This window comes from Saimiri boliviensis, chromosome 17, assembly GCF_048565385.1.
Source record: "Saimiri boliviensis isolate mSaiBol1 chromosome 17, mSaiBol1.pri, whole genome shotgun sequence".
Taxonomy (NCBI): Eukaryota; Metazoa; Chordata; class Mammalia; order Primates; family Cebidae; genus Saimiri; species Saimiri boliviensis.
In genome coordinates this window covers 49,066,315-49,080,853 of record NC_133465.1, presented here as the reverse complement: position 1 = coordinate 49,080,853, position 14,539 = coordinate 49,066,315, and the positions used below count along the sequence as shown (strand labels likewise).

Here is a 14,539-nt window from a genome sequence, read left to right as displayed (position 1 = left end):
TATTTACTTAACGAGATTTAGCTCCTAGTTCTTCAAGTAAAAGAAAAGTCTCTTGTGTAAGTGCCAACACATGCCCAGTTGTGGATGGGAGCTGTCCCTGGACAGCCTTCTACCCCCTGGGAAGTGGTGGAACAGGAACTCAGGGTGCCCCTCCCCCCTCCCCAGACCTGATCCCTTTCTTTGACCAACAGCACCATCCAGGCAAAATTAGAGCGCCAAATAGTTTCTTCTCAATCTTAAAGCAGTATACCTTTCCACAGGCTGGTCTCTCTCCCCGCCACTCTGAGTTATCCAGAAACCACCACCTACAAATAAGGGGACTCATCTAGAAGACCTCTAAGGTCCCTTTTGGCTCTGAGGGGTCTCTCATAATCCCCACTTGGAATTCAGCACTGTCAGGAAATTATGGGTAATGTGAGTCATTATATGATGGCCAGCAGGTGGCGCTGCCTTCTACCGATGGTGATGGATGGTTCGGAAAGGGAATGTTGGTGCCTTTTGTGCCACAAGATGCTACTGTTTAAATGGGGAAAAAAAAAAAAAAAAAAAAAAAAAAAAAAAAAAAAAAAAAGCACTGACCTTAAATATGAAGACATGAGCTTTTCTTGAAGGAAATTTTCTTTTTCACAGAACTGATGTCAAGAATCACTGAAGAGGCAACAGTGATGGTCCTTCCAAGTCAAGGCTTCCTCCTGATTGGAGATAGAGGACATTTCAGGTTGAGAGAATAGATTGGCTGGAAAGTAACTTTGGTTGCCTCTTACCTCTGCCAAATTTTGGGGTAGTTTGTGAAAGAATGAATTTTCTAGACAGAAAAGGGAGAGCTACCAAATTGTTTTTTAAAAGGAAGTTTAACGTCCATTGTATCACCAATCAGTGTTAAAACACAAAAACTGTAGCCAAAATAAATGTCTTACATTACAAAGGTATTGTCTTTTTGTCCTTCGTATAGTTGGATTTTCTTTTACGTTTTTAGGCTTAGTTTTTGTGTGTGTGTGCTTAGCTTTTATATTTGCTTTTTCTAATTTTTTAAAAATAATCATCTAAAACAGCGGGATCCTGAGTTAGTTACAGGTTCCATGATGGTCCTGTTTATGCAGTAGATATTGATGAACGTCTCTCCAGTACCAGAAATGTTCTTTTAAGAACATTCTTAGGCCGGGTGCGGTGGCTCAAGTCTGTAATCCCAGCACTTTGGGAGGCCGAGGCGGGTGGATCATGAGGTCAAGAGATCGAGACCATCCTGGTCAACATGGTGACACCCCGTCTCTACTAAAAACACAAAAAATTAGCTGGGCATGGTGGCGCGTGCCTGTAATCCCAGCTACTCAGGAGGCTGAGGCAGGAGAATTGCCTGAACCCAGGAGGCGGAGGTTGCGGTGAGCCGAGACCGCCCCGTTGCACTCCAGCCTGGGCAACAAGAGCAAAACTCAGTCTCAGAAAAAAAGAATATTCTTAGGTAGAATGGCCCACCTGAATGAGGGAGGTAAGATCTGTGCTCCCAGCCAGGCGCAGTGGCTCACACCAGTAATGCCAGCACTTTGGGAGGCTGATTGAGGTTGGGAATTCAAGACCAGCCTAAGAAACCCCGTTTCTACTAAATATCCAAAAAGTAGCCAGGCATGGTAGCACGTGCCTGGAATTCCAGCTATTTGGGAGGCTGAGACAGGAGAATCGCTTGTACCCAGGAAGCGGAGGTTGCAGTGAGCTGAGATCGCACCATTGAATCCCAGCCTGGGCAACAAGAGTGAAAATCCATCTCAAAAAAAATTTTGTCCTAAGAAAGCAGGGGGCTGGGGTGTTCATCTCAGGTAGCCTCATGTGATGACTCGGTGGCATTTTGGGATTTGAGTGATCCTGCAAATGTGCAGTCCCAAACATATCCCCTTCCCCCAGATGCCTTAAATTCCACTATTGGTGCTATGTTCCTTTGAATAAAAAATCTTAGAGAAAGCAGGTGCCTTTTCCCTCAGACAGAAGAAGTCTTCAGAGAAAGCCCCTCAAGGTTCCCGATCCTGTCTATCACATGAAGCGATTGGACTCACTGTCAGACCTCTGACAACGGAATCTTTATGGTTCTACGTGAAATCCTAGAGCACTAAAATCTAAAACAGGTAAAAGTGTTTTTAAAACCATTTTCGTTACCAATAATACTATATGTACATAGTAATACACTTAAACAATGCAAAAGGCTTATAAGGAAAAGTCACTTGTTCCAAACCTTCTATTTCTCTAAGTGTCTTTCCAGAAAAATCTCAAGCATATATAAGCATACACACGTGCATACACAAGTGTATACAGAGATATCTGTGCTTCGTTGTTTTGCTTAGCTTGTATTTTAGTTATTGTTTTTATAGTTCTACCCCATTCATCTTAACAGCTACATAGCATTCCATTGTGTATGGATATGCAAATAAAGACGAGGTGATGTGGACATCCCTCAATGCAGGCTACCGCCTAAAAGCAGCCTTCCCAACCCAGATATTTCCTTTTTACCACCTACCAGTGGGAGCAAAATCTGTTTTAAAATGCAGCCAGTAAGGAGAATCCTCAGTATCCGTTAATGAGAGATAAGGGCCACCTCCAGAACTGAGTAGAGAATGAAACCAGACGACCTTTGAGGTTCCTTCCAGATCAAATATTCTATAATCCCAAGGAGTCAAAGGAGCATCATATACTTTCTAAATTTGTTTTTTTTGTTTTTTGTTTTTTTGAGACGGAGTTTCGCTCTTGTTACCCAGGCTGGAGTGCAATGGCGCGATCTCGGCTCACCGCAACCTCCGCCTCCTGGGTTCAGGCAATTCTCCTGCCTCAGCCTCCTGAGTAGCTGGGATTACAGGCACGAGCCACCATGCCCAGCTAATTTTTTGTATTTTCAGTAGAGACGGGGTTTCAACATGTTGACCAGGATGGTCTCGATCTCTCGACCTCGTGATCCACCCGCCTCGGCCTCCCAAAGTGCTGGGATTACAGGCTTGAGCCACTGCGCCCGGCCTTACTTTCTAAATTTGAACTGTCTTTCAAAGTCTGGTCCACATGCCACCACACCTTACCATGAGGATCCCAGACCCATCCCAGGGGAGAAAGATTGTTCTCTCCTTTGAAGACCCATAAGAAAATTGTCCTTTTAAAAAAAATGCATCTGGTGAAGATGTGGAACCACAGGAACTCTGTTTCGGTGGGAAATGCAAATTAGTACAGCCCCTTCGGAGGACAGTTTGCAGGTCAGTTTCTTGCAAAACGAAACATACTTTTACTGCACAATCCAGCAGTCATGATCCTTGGTATTTACCCAAATGATTTGAAAACTTACGTTTATATGAAAACCTGCACACAGCCAGGCGTGATGGCTCACACTTGTAATCCCAGCACTTTGGGAGGCTGAGGTGGGCAGATCATTTGAAGTTTGAAACCAGCCTGGCCAACCTGGGGAAACCCCTTCTCTACTAAAAATACAAAAATTAGCCAAGTGTGGTAGTGCTCACCTGGAATCCCACCTACTCAGGAAGCTGAGGCAGGAAGAATCACTGGAACCGAGGAGGCGGAGGTTGCTGTAAACTGAGATTGTGGTACTGCACTCCAGCCCAGGAGACACAGCGAGACTCCGTCTTCAAACAAAACAACAACAACAACAAATAAACCCTGCACAAAACGTTTATACCTCCTTTACTCATAATTGCCAAACTCGAAAGCAACCAAGATGTCCTTCAGAAGGTGACAGACTAGATAAACCGTGGTATGCCAAGAGGTTGGAATATTACTCAGTGCTAAAAAGAAATAAGCTGTTGATGCCGTGAAAAGACATAGGAACCTCGAATGCCTTTTACTAAGTGAAAGACGCCAATCTGAAAAGACCGTATATAGGTATGATTCCAACTCTATATGACATCCTAGAAAAGGCAAAAAGGAAGGTACAGTAAGAAGATCAGTGGTTGCCAGGGGTTGGGGAAAGTCGGGGAGGGATGAACAGGCAGAGCACATAGTTTTTTTGGACAATGAAAATACCGACCATCTGTGTGACACTGTAATGGCAGGTGTATGTCATTATACATTTGTCCAAAGCCAAAGGACATGCAACACTAATGCTGTGATGTAAACCACAGACTTCAGGGGATAAAGATCTGTCACGTAGGTTGATCAATCAGCAAATGCACCACTCTGGTGGTGGGATGTCAATAATGGGGGGTGTCTCTACATGTGTGAGCACAGGAGGTACGTGAGAAATCGCTATAGCGTCCCCTCAATTTTGCTGTGAAGCTAAAACTGCTCCAGAAAAAAAGTCCTTTTAGAAAAAAGCATCTGAACCTTTTTTCAGTGCATTGACCACCTTCCACCTCATAGTGTTGTTTGGATGCAGAACTTATTTCTTCCCTGATATGCGAGCTCCTGAAGAGGGAGTGCATGTCTCCCTTGCTTTGTTAAATGTTTGGCAAGGGAACACAGGAAGAAGCAACTTGATAGAAACAAAAGATAGTAAATCATCACATGGAAAAACAGCTTTTCTAGAAATTAAGGTGCACCTATTCAATTTTTTAAAAAATCGGCTGAGTGGCAGTGGTTCCTACCTGTAAGCCCAGCACTTTGGGAGGCCAAGGCAGGTGGATCATCTGAGGTTAGGAGTTCAAGATCAGCCTGGCCAACATGGCGAAACACTGTCTCTGCTAAAAAGAAATACAAAAATTAGCTGGGTGTGGTAGTGGGAGCCTGAAGTCCCAGCTACTTGGGAGGCTGAGGCAGGGAGAATTGCATGAACCCAGGAGGAGGAAGTTGTATGAGCCGAGATCAGGCCACTGCACTCCAGCCTGGGCGACAGAATGAGACTGTTTAAAAAAAAAAAAAGTCAACAGCCCAAACCCAGTATTAACAGTCTGATTTATGGGTTGAACTGCATTTCTTCCAAATGCATATATTGAAGTCATAAGCCAAAGTACCCGAGAATGTGACTTTATTTGGAAACAGGGCTGTTATAGATGTGATTTGTTAAGATGAGGTCATTAGGCTGGGCCTAACCTGCCTGGCGTCCTTAGAAAAAGGGGAAGATTCAAATACAGAGAGGATGCCATGTGAAGATGAAGGCAGAGATTGGGGGCGACGCTTCTGCCAGCCAGTGAATGCCAAAGCTTCTCAGCAGCCAGCAGAAGGCAAGTGCAAGGCCTTCCTCACTGTCCTCGAAGGAACCAGCTCGACCAGCATCTTGAACTCACACTCCTAACCTCCAGCTCTGAGGCGGCTTCTGTTGCTGATCCCGCCCAGTGTGTGGTACTGACTGACTGCAGCCTCAGCAAAGTGCCACCTATGGGGGTCTCTGTTTTGTGGGTGAGGGCGGGGACCTGGCTGGGTCTTCTGGAAAACAGCCCTGCAATACCCGCATCAGACCCACCAACTCTTCACTCCCTCAGATACAACATTCACTTCTAGAAATAAATCTAACGTTTGTTTTGTTTTACTTTGTGGAATACTAGTCAGCCAAAAAAGGGAAAAAAGGAACATGTTACTGATATGTACAACTCCAGGAAATTATGCTGAGTGAAAAAAAAAATCCCCAAAGGCTACATACAAATTTATTCCATTTATATAACTTTTTTTTTTTTTCTAACAGTCTCACTCAGTCACTCAGGATAGAGTGCAGTGGCTCAATCTCAGCTCACTGCAACCTCTGCCTCCCGAGTTCAAGCGATTCTCTTGCCTTAGCTTCCCAAGTAGCTGGGACTACAGGTGCGCACCACCACACCAAGCTAATTTTTGTATTTTTCGTAGAGACAGGGTTTTGCCATGTTGGCCAGGCTGGTCTTGAACTCCTGACCTCAAGTGATTCACCTACCTCAGTCTCCCAAAGTGCTGGGATTACAGGCGTGAGCCACTGTGCCCGGGTGCATTTATGTATCATTTTTGAAGTGAAAAAAAAAAAAAATGACAGAAATGGAGATTAGATTAGTAGTTGCCAGAGGTTAGTTGTGGGAGGGAGGGAAGCGGAGGGAGGGAGGGAGATGGGTAACAGGAGAAAGACTTGTGGTCACAGAGCTGGGGTTTATCTTGGTGGATCCCCAAACTTACACATGACAAGATTGCATAAGAACTAAGTATACACACATGTGATGCATGTGCATGCACAGAGTACAAGTAACACTGTGGGAGATGTGGGTAAGACTGGCAAATTGTGTCAATGTCAATATCCTAGTTGTGATATTGTCCTGTAGTTTTGCAAGGCATTATTGTTGGGGGAAACTGGATAAAGAATACATGGAGCCTGTATTCTTTCTTTCTTTTTTGAGACAGCGTCTCACTCTGTTATCTAGGCTGGGGTGCAGTGGCACAATTATGGCTCACCGCAGCCTCAACCTCAACCTCAAGTGATCCTCCCACCTCAGCCTCCTGAGTAGCTAAGACCACAAGTGTGTGACCCCATGCCTAGCTAATTTTTACATTTTTTGTAGAGACTAGGTCTCACCATGTGGCCCAGGCTTGTATTTATTTCTTACAAACATATTTAAATTTACAATTATATCCAAATTGAAAATTTTAATTTAAAAAGTTACTGAGGCTGGGCGTGGCAGCTCACGCCTGTAATACCAGCACTTTGTGAGGCAGAGGCAGATGGATCACCTGAAGTCAGCAGTTCAAGAGCAGCCTGGCCAACATGGCGAAACCGTGTCTCTACTAAAAATATAAAAATTAGCTGGGTGTGGTGGTGTGCTCCTGTAGTCTCAGCTACTTGGGAAGCTAAGGCAAGAGGATTCTTGAGCCCAGGAGGTGGAGGTTGCAGTGAGCTGAGATTGTGCCATTGCACCCCAGCCTAGGTGACAGAGCAAGACTCTGTCTCAAAAAATAAAAAATCCAAGATCCCCATCCACCATACAAGGATGTTCATAGTAGCTTTGCTGAAAATAGGAAAAAATTGGAAATAACCTAAACTACTCACCATAAGAATCAGCTAAATAATTCCGGGGAATACTGTGAACAATGCCAAGTTTGTGGACTGAGTAAAACTAAACGGCTGTCGATGGCGTCACATTAAACACAATGGCACAAGATATCACAGCAGGTTCTTGCTGAGCCATTCAGAGAGGTGGAGGTCATTTAGAGGTTCAAGTCCACTGGAGTCTTCTTTTTTCATTTAATATTAGTTCACTTCCAAATAAAATAAGGAAAGGAAATCATGCCCAGTCCGGAGCCTTACCGGCTTTGTGACAGAAGACTCGCCCTTCCTTTCGTCTCCAGCAGGTGGCAGACGTGTTCCAGGGATGGATCCTGCTGTCTCTAATGCAGATGGTCCAGCCGCTCCCAACAGCAGGTGGGGCTCTAAGCATCCATCCTATCTGCTCAAGGAACCCAGGCATCAGAACTGCTATCTCGCAAGTCCATTGCAAGAAGGCAGTTGTCTGGCCACGAGAGGGTTAACACTGTACATTCCAGAGCAAGGGAAAAGGAGGTTGGATGGTCAGACAAGGAGAGGGGGTGTGGAGGGCCAGCTTCTTTCTCACAACACTACCGGCTCTGCTGGGAGAGATAGATCACCCCCAACAATGGCCACAGCTGTTTTCATCTGCCCCGAAGGAAACTGACTTAGGAAGCAGGTATCAGAGAGGGCCCTTCCTGAGGGGGCTTCTGTCTGGCTTGTAAAACTGTCAGAGCAGCTGCATTCATGTGTCGGGTGATGGATGATGGAAAGGACGACAGTCAGCTGCAGCTGGACACAGCCACTTGCAAGTTGAGGCAGGTGGCAAAGTCCTTGCAGAGGCTCTGCAGGTGATTTCAATGAATCAATGAAACTGATTCATTGCCCAGTTAAAATACCAGGAGGATCTGGGCAGCCTCTTCCCAGGAGCTGCTCATCCTCAAACAATCTGTCTTCAATGAAAGCCTCCTCCAGCCCTCCTGGCTCTTCTTACACCTCAGGTGTGAACCTTTCTCCCCACAGCCTCTACCTGCCCCCAGCCCCGTGCCCTTCATTCTATGCGGAGCCAAGGTGGCAATTTCTCTTTGCTGCTTTGTGACTGGTTGGTCCTGCGATGGCTTCATGGAACACAGCCTGTGGTATGCACCAATGAAGCTTTCCATATAGGACTCAAACTGTTTTTGAAAAATGTAACTGGCTGGAAGGCGAGAAAAAAAAAAATGTCAGCACTAAAAATGCTGGCCATAGCTTTTGCTAAGGAAAGGGATTTGGTGTTATCTGCTCGCATCCACAGCCTGGTTGGGAAATGACCGTCTTCAGCCCATCCCCCTGAGAGCCACAGTGAAGGTCTCGGCTCGGAAGTGCCTGTCACGGTGCACAGGATCCCCAAGGAGCAGGAGCTGGGATATCCTCTGTGAGCCGCATCACGGGAGGCGGAGTGACCAGAGCATCCTCCACTTGTAACCAGAGTCCTGCCCCCTCTCCCAAGTGGCCACCCTTGCTCTGGCCCTCTAGTTCTCTCTCGTCTTCCAGAAAATGCCAATAGAGAGGCTTCCTTGGTCAGGACAGTCAATGCTGAGACTTGTGGAGTGGGGACCAATGGGATTTCTTAAAAAGCATCTTTCTGCTTCTGGCTGGGTCTATGGGGGTCAAACAGACATCCCTTGGGCCATTTGTTGGTGGGGTGACAAATGAACTTGGCTTGAGAAATGGAATAGGCTGGGCTCAGCCGTGCGAAGCACTCGGAACTGCATATTTTCTTTGTTGAGTGGGTCCACGGTTTGTTTTGAGAATGCCCAAGGGCCCAGGGACAATTACAAGCCGGAGCTCATTTTGATATCCGAAAACCACAGCCGCCAGCACGTGGGAGGTGCGGGAGAGCAGGCTTGGGCCAAGCCTCACACGCCCCCTCTCTCTGGGTCACCTGGGAGTGCCAGCAGCAATTTGGAAGTTTGCTGAGCTAGAGGAGAAGTCTTCAGGGAGGGTTTGCTCTGAGCACACCCCTTTCCCTCCCCCCGGGGCTGAGGGAAACAGGGGACCAGCCCTGCCGCAGCCTGTCCTCATTGGCTGGCATGAGGCAGAGGGGGGCTTTAAAAAGGCGACCGTGTCTCGGCTGGGGACCAGAGCCTGTGCTACTGGAAGGCTGCGTGCCCTCCTCTGGCTGGCACCATGCAGCTCCCTCTAGCCCTGTGTCTCGTCTGCCTGCTGGTGCACGCAGCCTTCCGCGTGGTGGAGGGCCAGGGGTGGCAGGCCTTCAAGAACGATGCCACGGAAATCATCCCTGAGCTGGGAGAGTACCCCGAGCCTCCACCAGAGCTGGAGAACAACAAGACCATGAACCGGGCGGAGAACGGAGGGCGGCCTCCCCACCACCCTTTTGAGACCAAAGGTATGGGGTGGAGGAGAGATGTCTTAGTAAAAGGGTCCTGGGGAGGTTTTAGAGACTTTTCTTTGGGAGGCTTTGAAGACTGGAGTAGACCCAGTGAAGACCGCCGGCCTCTGCGAGCACCGGTGGAAGAAGCGTTGACCGGAGGCGTGGGAAGGATGGTTCTGCTGCAGCCTGCGGATTCAGGTGCAGGGGCAGGTGGAGTCTGTCAGTGAGAGCCCAGGGCAGGGAGGAGGCTGGGGTGGTGAGGGTATGGCATCAGGGCATCAGAACAGGCTCAGGGGCTCAGAAAAGAAAAGGTTTCAAAGAATCTCCTCCTGGGAATATAGGAACTACATCCAATTGCTGGTACCATTGGGGAGGGAACAAGGTGAGGGAGCCTCCCACCCACAGAGCAGCACCCATGGGGTGCCAGACACTGTGCTGCCTGTGGCTGTCCCCACCACACAGACCCACCTTATGGAACCCCAGGAGGTGAACCCCCAGCTTGAAGGGAAAGAAACAGGCTCCAGGCACTCAGTAACTTGGTAGTGAGGAGAAGACCTGGTTTGATTCAACTGCAAGACAGCCCTGGTGTGTGTGGGGGGGTGTTGGGGACAGATCCCCACAAGACAGTGCGAGAGGAAGGCCAGAGAGGCACCCTGCGGTGTGCATTGCCCACGGCCTGCCCAGGGAGCTGGCGTTTGAAGGAATGGGCATTGCCGGCAGCTGTGTCCAGGTCCTAGAGGGCACGCAGCATGCTCTGTGCCGGAGTAGGCACATCGGTGCTCAGTGGCCACCCCAGTCCCAGCCTTGCCTCATTCCAGGGGAGGGAGAAGGCAAGGAGACCCCGGGCTCCCGGTCAGGCCTGCACAGTGGGCACGTTTGCTTCTACGGTTGGCAGGGATCACGGGGCCGTGGGTGGGGATGGGAGTGACACTTCAGACTAAGGGCTTCACTGCCCTCTGGCCATTATCCAGGTGGCAGAGAAACCACTGCCCAGGCTCCTGCACCCCAGCCTTCCCTGCCTCACAACCTGTTGGGGTTATGGAGTGCTAAAAAGGGCCACCACAGGGGAGGCCAGCCAGGACCCTGTGCCTTTGAAATGGAGGACAAAGGTGCCTCCTCCCACAGGCCCCCTTCCAGGCAAGGTCAACTGGGCTCCAGTGACTGCCTGAAGGGCTGTAGGGAACCCAGACACAAGCTGTCCACCTTGCTGGGCTCCCAGGAGGGGCCACAGCCCCCGAGGAAGCCACATGCTCAAAACAAAGTCACAATCTGCAGAGGAAGTGACTGACCTAGGGGCACTATTCTTGGAAAGCCCCCAAATGCCCCCTTCCCTGGGCAAATCCCCCCCCCAATCCCAACACACATCCCAGCCCTACAGAGGTGAGGATGCAAACAGCCCACAAAGCAGAAAGCAACCCCAGACAATGTCAGCGGCCCGCCTCCCCCTGCTGTGCTGGCTCTCCAGAGTGACGGGTGGGGGGGTGCAGTGGGGGGGCGGTGTGTGGCCTTCTCTGACCCCTCTCTGGTTTGGTCTGAAGACTATTTTTCATTCTTTTGTGTCACATTGGAACTATCCCCATGAAACCTCTGGGGGTGGACTGGTATTCACACGAGGACCAGCTGTTTACAAAGCTCCCCCCCCCATCTAAGTCCACCGTAGGAGACATGGTTAAGGTGTGCGCAGGGGATGAGGCCATTCCTCTGAACCCAATCTCTGCCCACCCAGGGAGTATCACCATGAGGCGCCCATTCAAATAACACAGAACAAGAAATGTGCCCAGCAGACAGCTAGGTAAATGTTCAGGCAGCTGAACCTGTAGGTTTTGGTCAGAGCTCAGGCCTCTACTAGAGTAAAAAGCAGCCCTCGGCTCTGTCCCCCAGCCCAGCCTCCCACTGGTGCTCGAACACAGAGCCCCCACTCTTATGGGAGTCAAAAGGTGCTGCGACCCCAGGGAAGCGAAGTCTGGATTGTGCAGCCCTGCCTTTTGGGCACGTTCTTTTCTGTGGCTGGGCCTCAGTATTCTCATTGATAATAAGGGGGTTGGACACTGTGCCTTTGATTCCTTTCAAGTCTAATGAATTCCTGTCCTGATCACCTCCCCTTCTGTCGCCTCCACAGCAGCTGCCCTGATTTATTACCTTCAATTAACCTCTACTCCTTTCTCCATCTCCTGTTCACCCCTCCCAAGTGGCTGGAAAAGGAATTTGGGAAGAAGATGTGGCGGGTACTGACTTACCCTGCCCAGGCCAGGGTCCCTGCAGCAGAAGTGTGGCTTAAATCATAAGAGGATCCCTAGGAGATAAATAATAACACATGATAACAGCTGATGCCTCCAGCTGTATGTGCCAAGTGGTATTCTCTGCATTGTGTGTGTAATGGATTAACTCACAATGCTTGGGGCGGCCCATTTTACAGACTGGAAGAGAGGTTAAGGAACTTGCCCAAGATGACACCTGCAGTGAGCGATGGAGCCCTCCCTGGTGTTTGCACCCCAGCAGTCATTTGGCTCTGAGGAGACAGGGTGCGCAGGAGAGCTTTCCACCAGCTCTAGAGGATCTGAAACATTCAAGCAATAGGTGTCCAGGGGCAAAAGCCTCTGGAGACCGGGAGAGGCAGGCTTTGCAAAAGCAGGACTGGGGTGGAGGGAGCCGGGCCGGGCCAGGGCGGTGGTGGCCGGGTGGTCGGCCACCCTCACGCGTGTCTCTCTCCGCAGACGTGTCCGAGTACAGCTGCCGCGAGCTGCACTTCACCCGCTACGTGACCGACGGGCCGTGCCGCAGCGCCAAGCCGGTCACCGAGCTGGTGTGCTCCGGCCAGTGCGGCCCCGCGCGCCTGCTGCCCAACGCCATCGGCCGTGGCAAGTGGTGGCGCCCGAGCGGGCCTGACTTTCGCTGCATCCCCGACCGCTACCGCGCGCAGCGTGTGCAGCTGCTGTGTCCCGGCGGTGCAGCCCCGCGCGCGCGCAAGGTGCGCCTGGTGGCCTCGTGCAAGTGCAAGCGCCTCACCCGCTTCCACAACCAGTCGGAGCTCAAGGACTTCGGGCCCGAGGCCGCGAGGCCACAGAAGGGCCGGAAGCCTCGGCCCCGCGCTCGGGGCGCCAAAGCCAACCAGGCTGAGCTGGAGAACGCCTACTAGAGTCTACCCGCGTCCCGCCCTGCGGCGGGCGCCCTGGCCCTGTGCCCCACGTTTCTGTCCTCTGTGCGTGGTTCGATTGTTTTTATTTCATTGTAAATGCCTGCAACCCAGGGCGAGGGGCCCAGACCTTCCAGGCCCTGTGGCATCCCGGGCACCGGGGCCCACCTCGGCCGGCCAGCTGAGGGGTCCCGCGGGGTAGGGGAGGGAGTTGAGAGTCACAGACACTGAGCCACGCAGCTCCGCCTCCGGGGTCGCCAACCTTTGCTGGTCCCACTTCAGAGGAGGCAGAAATGGAAGCGTTTTCACCGCCCTGTGGGTTTAAGGGAGCCGTGTGGGAGTGTGACAAGTCCAGGGACTGGTTAAGAAAGTTGGATAGGATTCCCCCTGCACCTCACTGCCCATCAGAAAGCCTGTGGCGTGCCCAGAGCACAAGACTAGGGGCATCTGTAGATGTGGTTTCTAGTCCTGGCTCTGCCACTAACTTGCTGTGTAACCTTGAACTGCACAATTCTCTTTTAGGACCTCAATTTCCACTTTGTAAAATGAGGGTGGAGGTGGGTTTAGGATCTGGAGGGATCTACTGGCATATGAGTCCAAGCACTCCAGTGCCTTTTGAATGAGCAGAGATGAGAGAGAGAATAAATGAATGAGCTTGCATTGACTCAATGTCAATGTCACTTCCAGAATTCAGAATTCAGAGTTGTGATGCTCTCATCTGACAGCCAAAGATGAAAAACAAACAGAAAAAAAAAAAGAGTAGAGTCTATTTCTGGCTGACATATTTCTGGCTGACAAACCCCTGGAAGAAGCTACATTGCTTCCCGGCCTGGCCTTCCCAGATGTCTGGCTACCTCCACCCCTCCATCTCAAAGGAGTGACATCATCCACTGGGGTAGAGAAGGAGAGGGTCCTGAAGGTGGTGGGAGGGATAGAAATCACACTCGCCGCCAACTTCCCAAAGAGCAGCATCCCTGCCCCGACCCACAGCCATATTTTAAAGTCACCTTCTGAAGAGAAGTTCAAGGTCCCAGGACACTGGTCTAGCAGGCCCGAGAGAGCAGCCACCACACACTCCCAGACCAGCACATGCCTTCTGAGATGCCACCTTCTGCCCACTGCACGCAGACACATTTCTGCCTAGAAAAGGGCTTCCTCCTCCTCTTACATGTGATGGCATTTCTTACACTAAAAGAATATGTATTATTGGGAGAAAAATCACAAGTGCTGTACATATGCTGAGCGACTGCAGAGCATAATAGCTACCACCCAAAAATCTTTTTGAAAATCATTTCCAGACAACCTCTTACTTTCTGTGTAGTTTTTGTTTTTGTTTTTTTTTTTAAAAAATGTTTTAAACGGAAGCAGATGCCGTACGAAAGCCTGCAGGACTGGTCGGTTCTTACAATCCTTAAACGCGGGACTTGTCCACAAGAATGAAAGTAGTGGTTTTTAAAGAGTTAAGTTACATATTTATTTTCTCACTTAAGTTATTTATGCAAAAGTTTTTCTTGTAGAGAATGGCAATGTTAATATTGCTTATGAAATAACAGTCTGTTCTTCCAGTCCAGAGACATTGTTAATAAAGACGATGAATCACGACTGAACGGATGTGGTCTCATTTTGTTGACCACACACGATGTCATTTATGTCAAAGTTGACACCCTTCTGTTGGTCACTAGGGCTCAAACCTTGGATGCACCTTTGACGGCTCTCTGGTGGCCCTTGCAGCAATTATGTCTTCCTTTGAAAAGTCCTGTTTGTCCCTTCCTTTCCAAACCCAGACCTCGTTTCTTCACCCAGGGCATTGTCATAACCTCAGCCTTGTCTCCTTTCAGCAGGCTGCACTCCATGCCGGCTTCCAAAAATGCTGTTCTCTTTGTATCACTCCCCTGCTCAAGAGCCTTCAATAGCTCTCCCTTGCCCAGGATCAAGTGCAGGTTTCCCAGTCTGACACGGAGGCCTTTCCTGCTTGACTCCCACCTCCTCCTCTGCCAAGCTTCCTACCAACTCCAAAGGGTCATGCGGGTCCCCGCTTCCTCAGCTTGCCCTCTACACTTAGCACCCCCAATCACGAATCCTCTTTCTTTAGGATTCACGTTACTTGTCACCTCTTCCCCCAATGTTCCAGAGATTT

General features: G+C 49.8%; 1 protein-coding gene across 1 annotated transcript; it reads left to right on the top strand.

Annotated features, from left to right (window-relative positions):
• The first annotated feature begins 9,014 nt into the window (after nucleotides 1–9,014).
• On the top strand, nucleotides 9,015–14,004 carry SOST (sclerostin). The gene is made up of 2 exons (XM_003943647.3): nucleotides 9,015–9,284; nucleotides 11,984–14,004. The coding sequence occupies exons 1-2, from the start codon at nucleotides 9,065–9,067 to the stop codon at nucleotides 12,403–12,405; spliced, it is 642 nt and encodes a 213-aa protein (XP_003943696.1). The 5' UTR covers nucleotides 9,015–9,064; the 3' UTR covers nucleotides 12,406–14,004.
• Nucleotides 14,005–14,539: the final 535 nt, after the last annotated feature.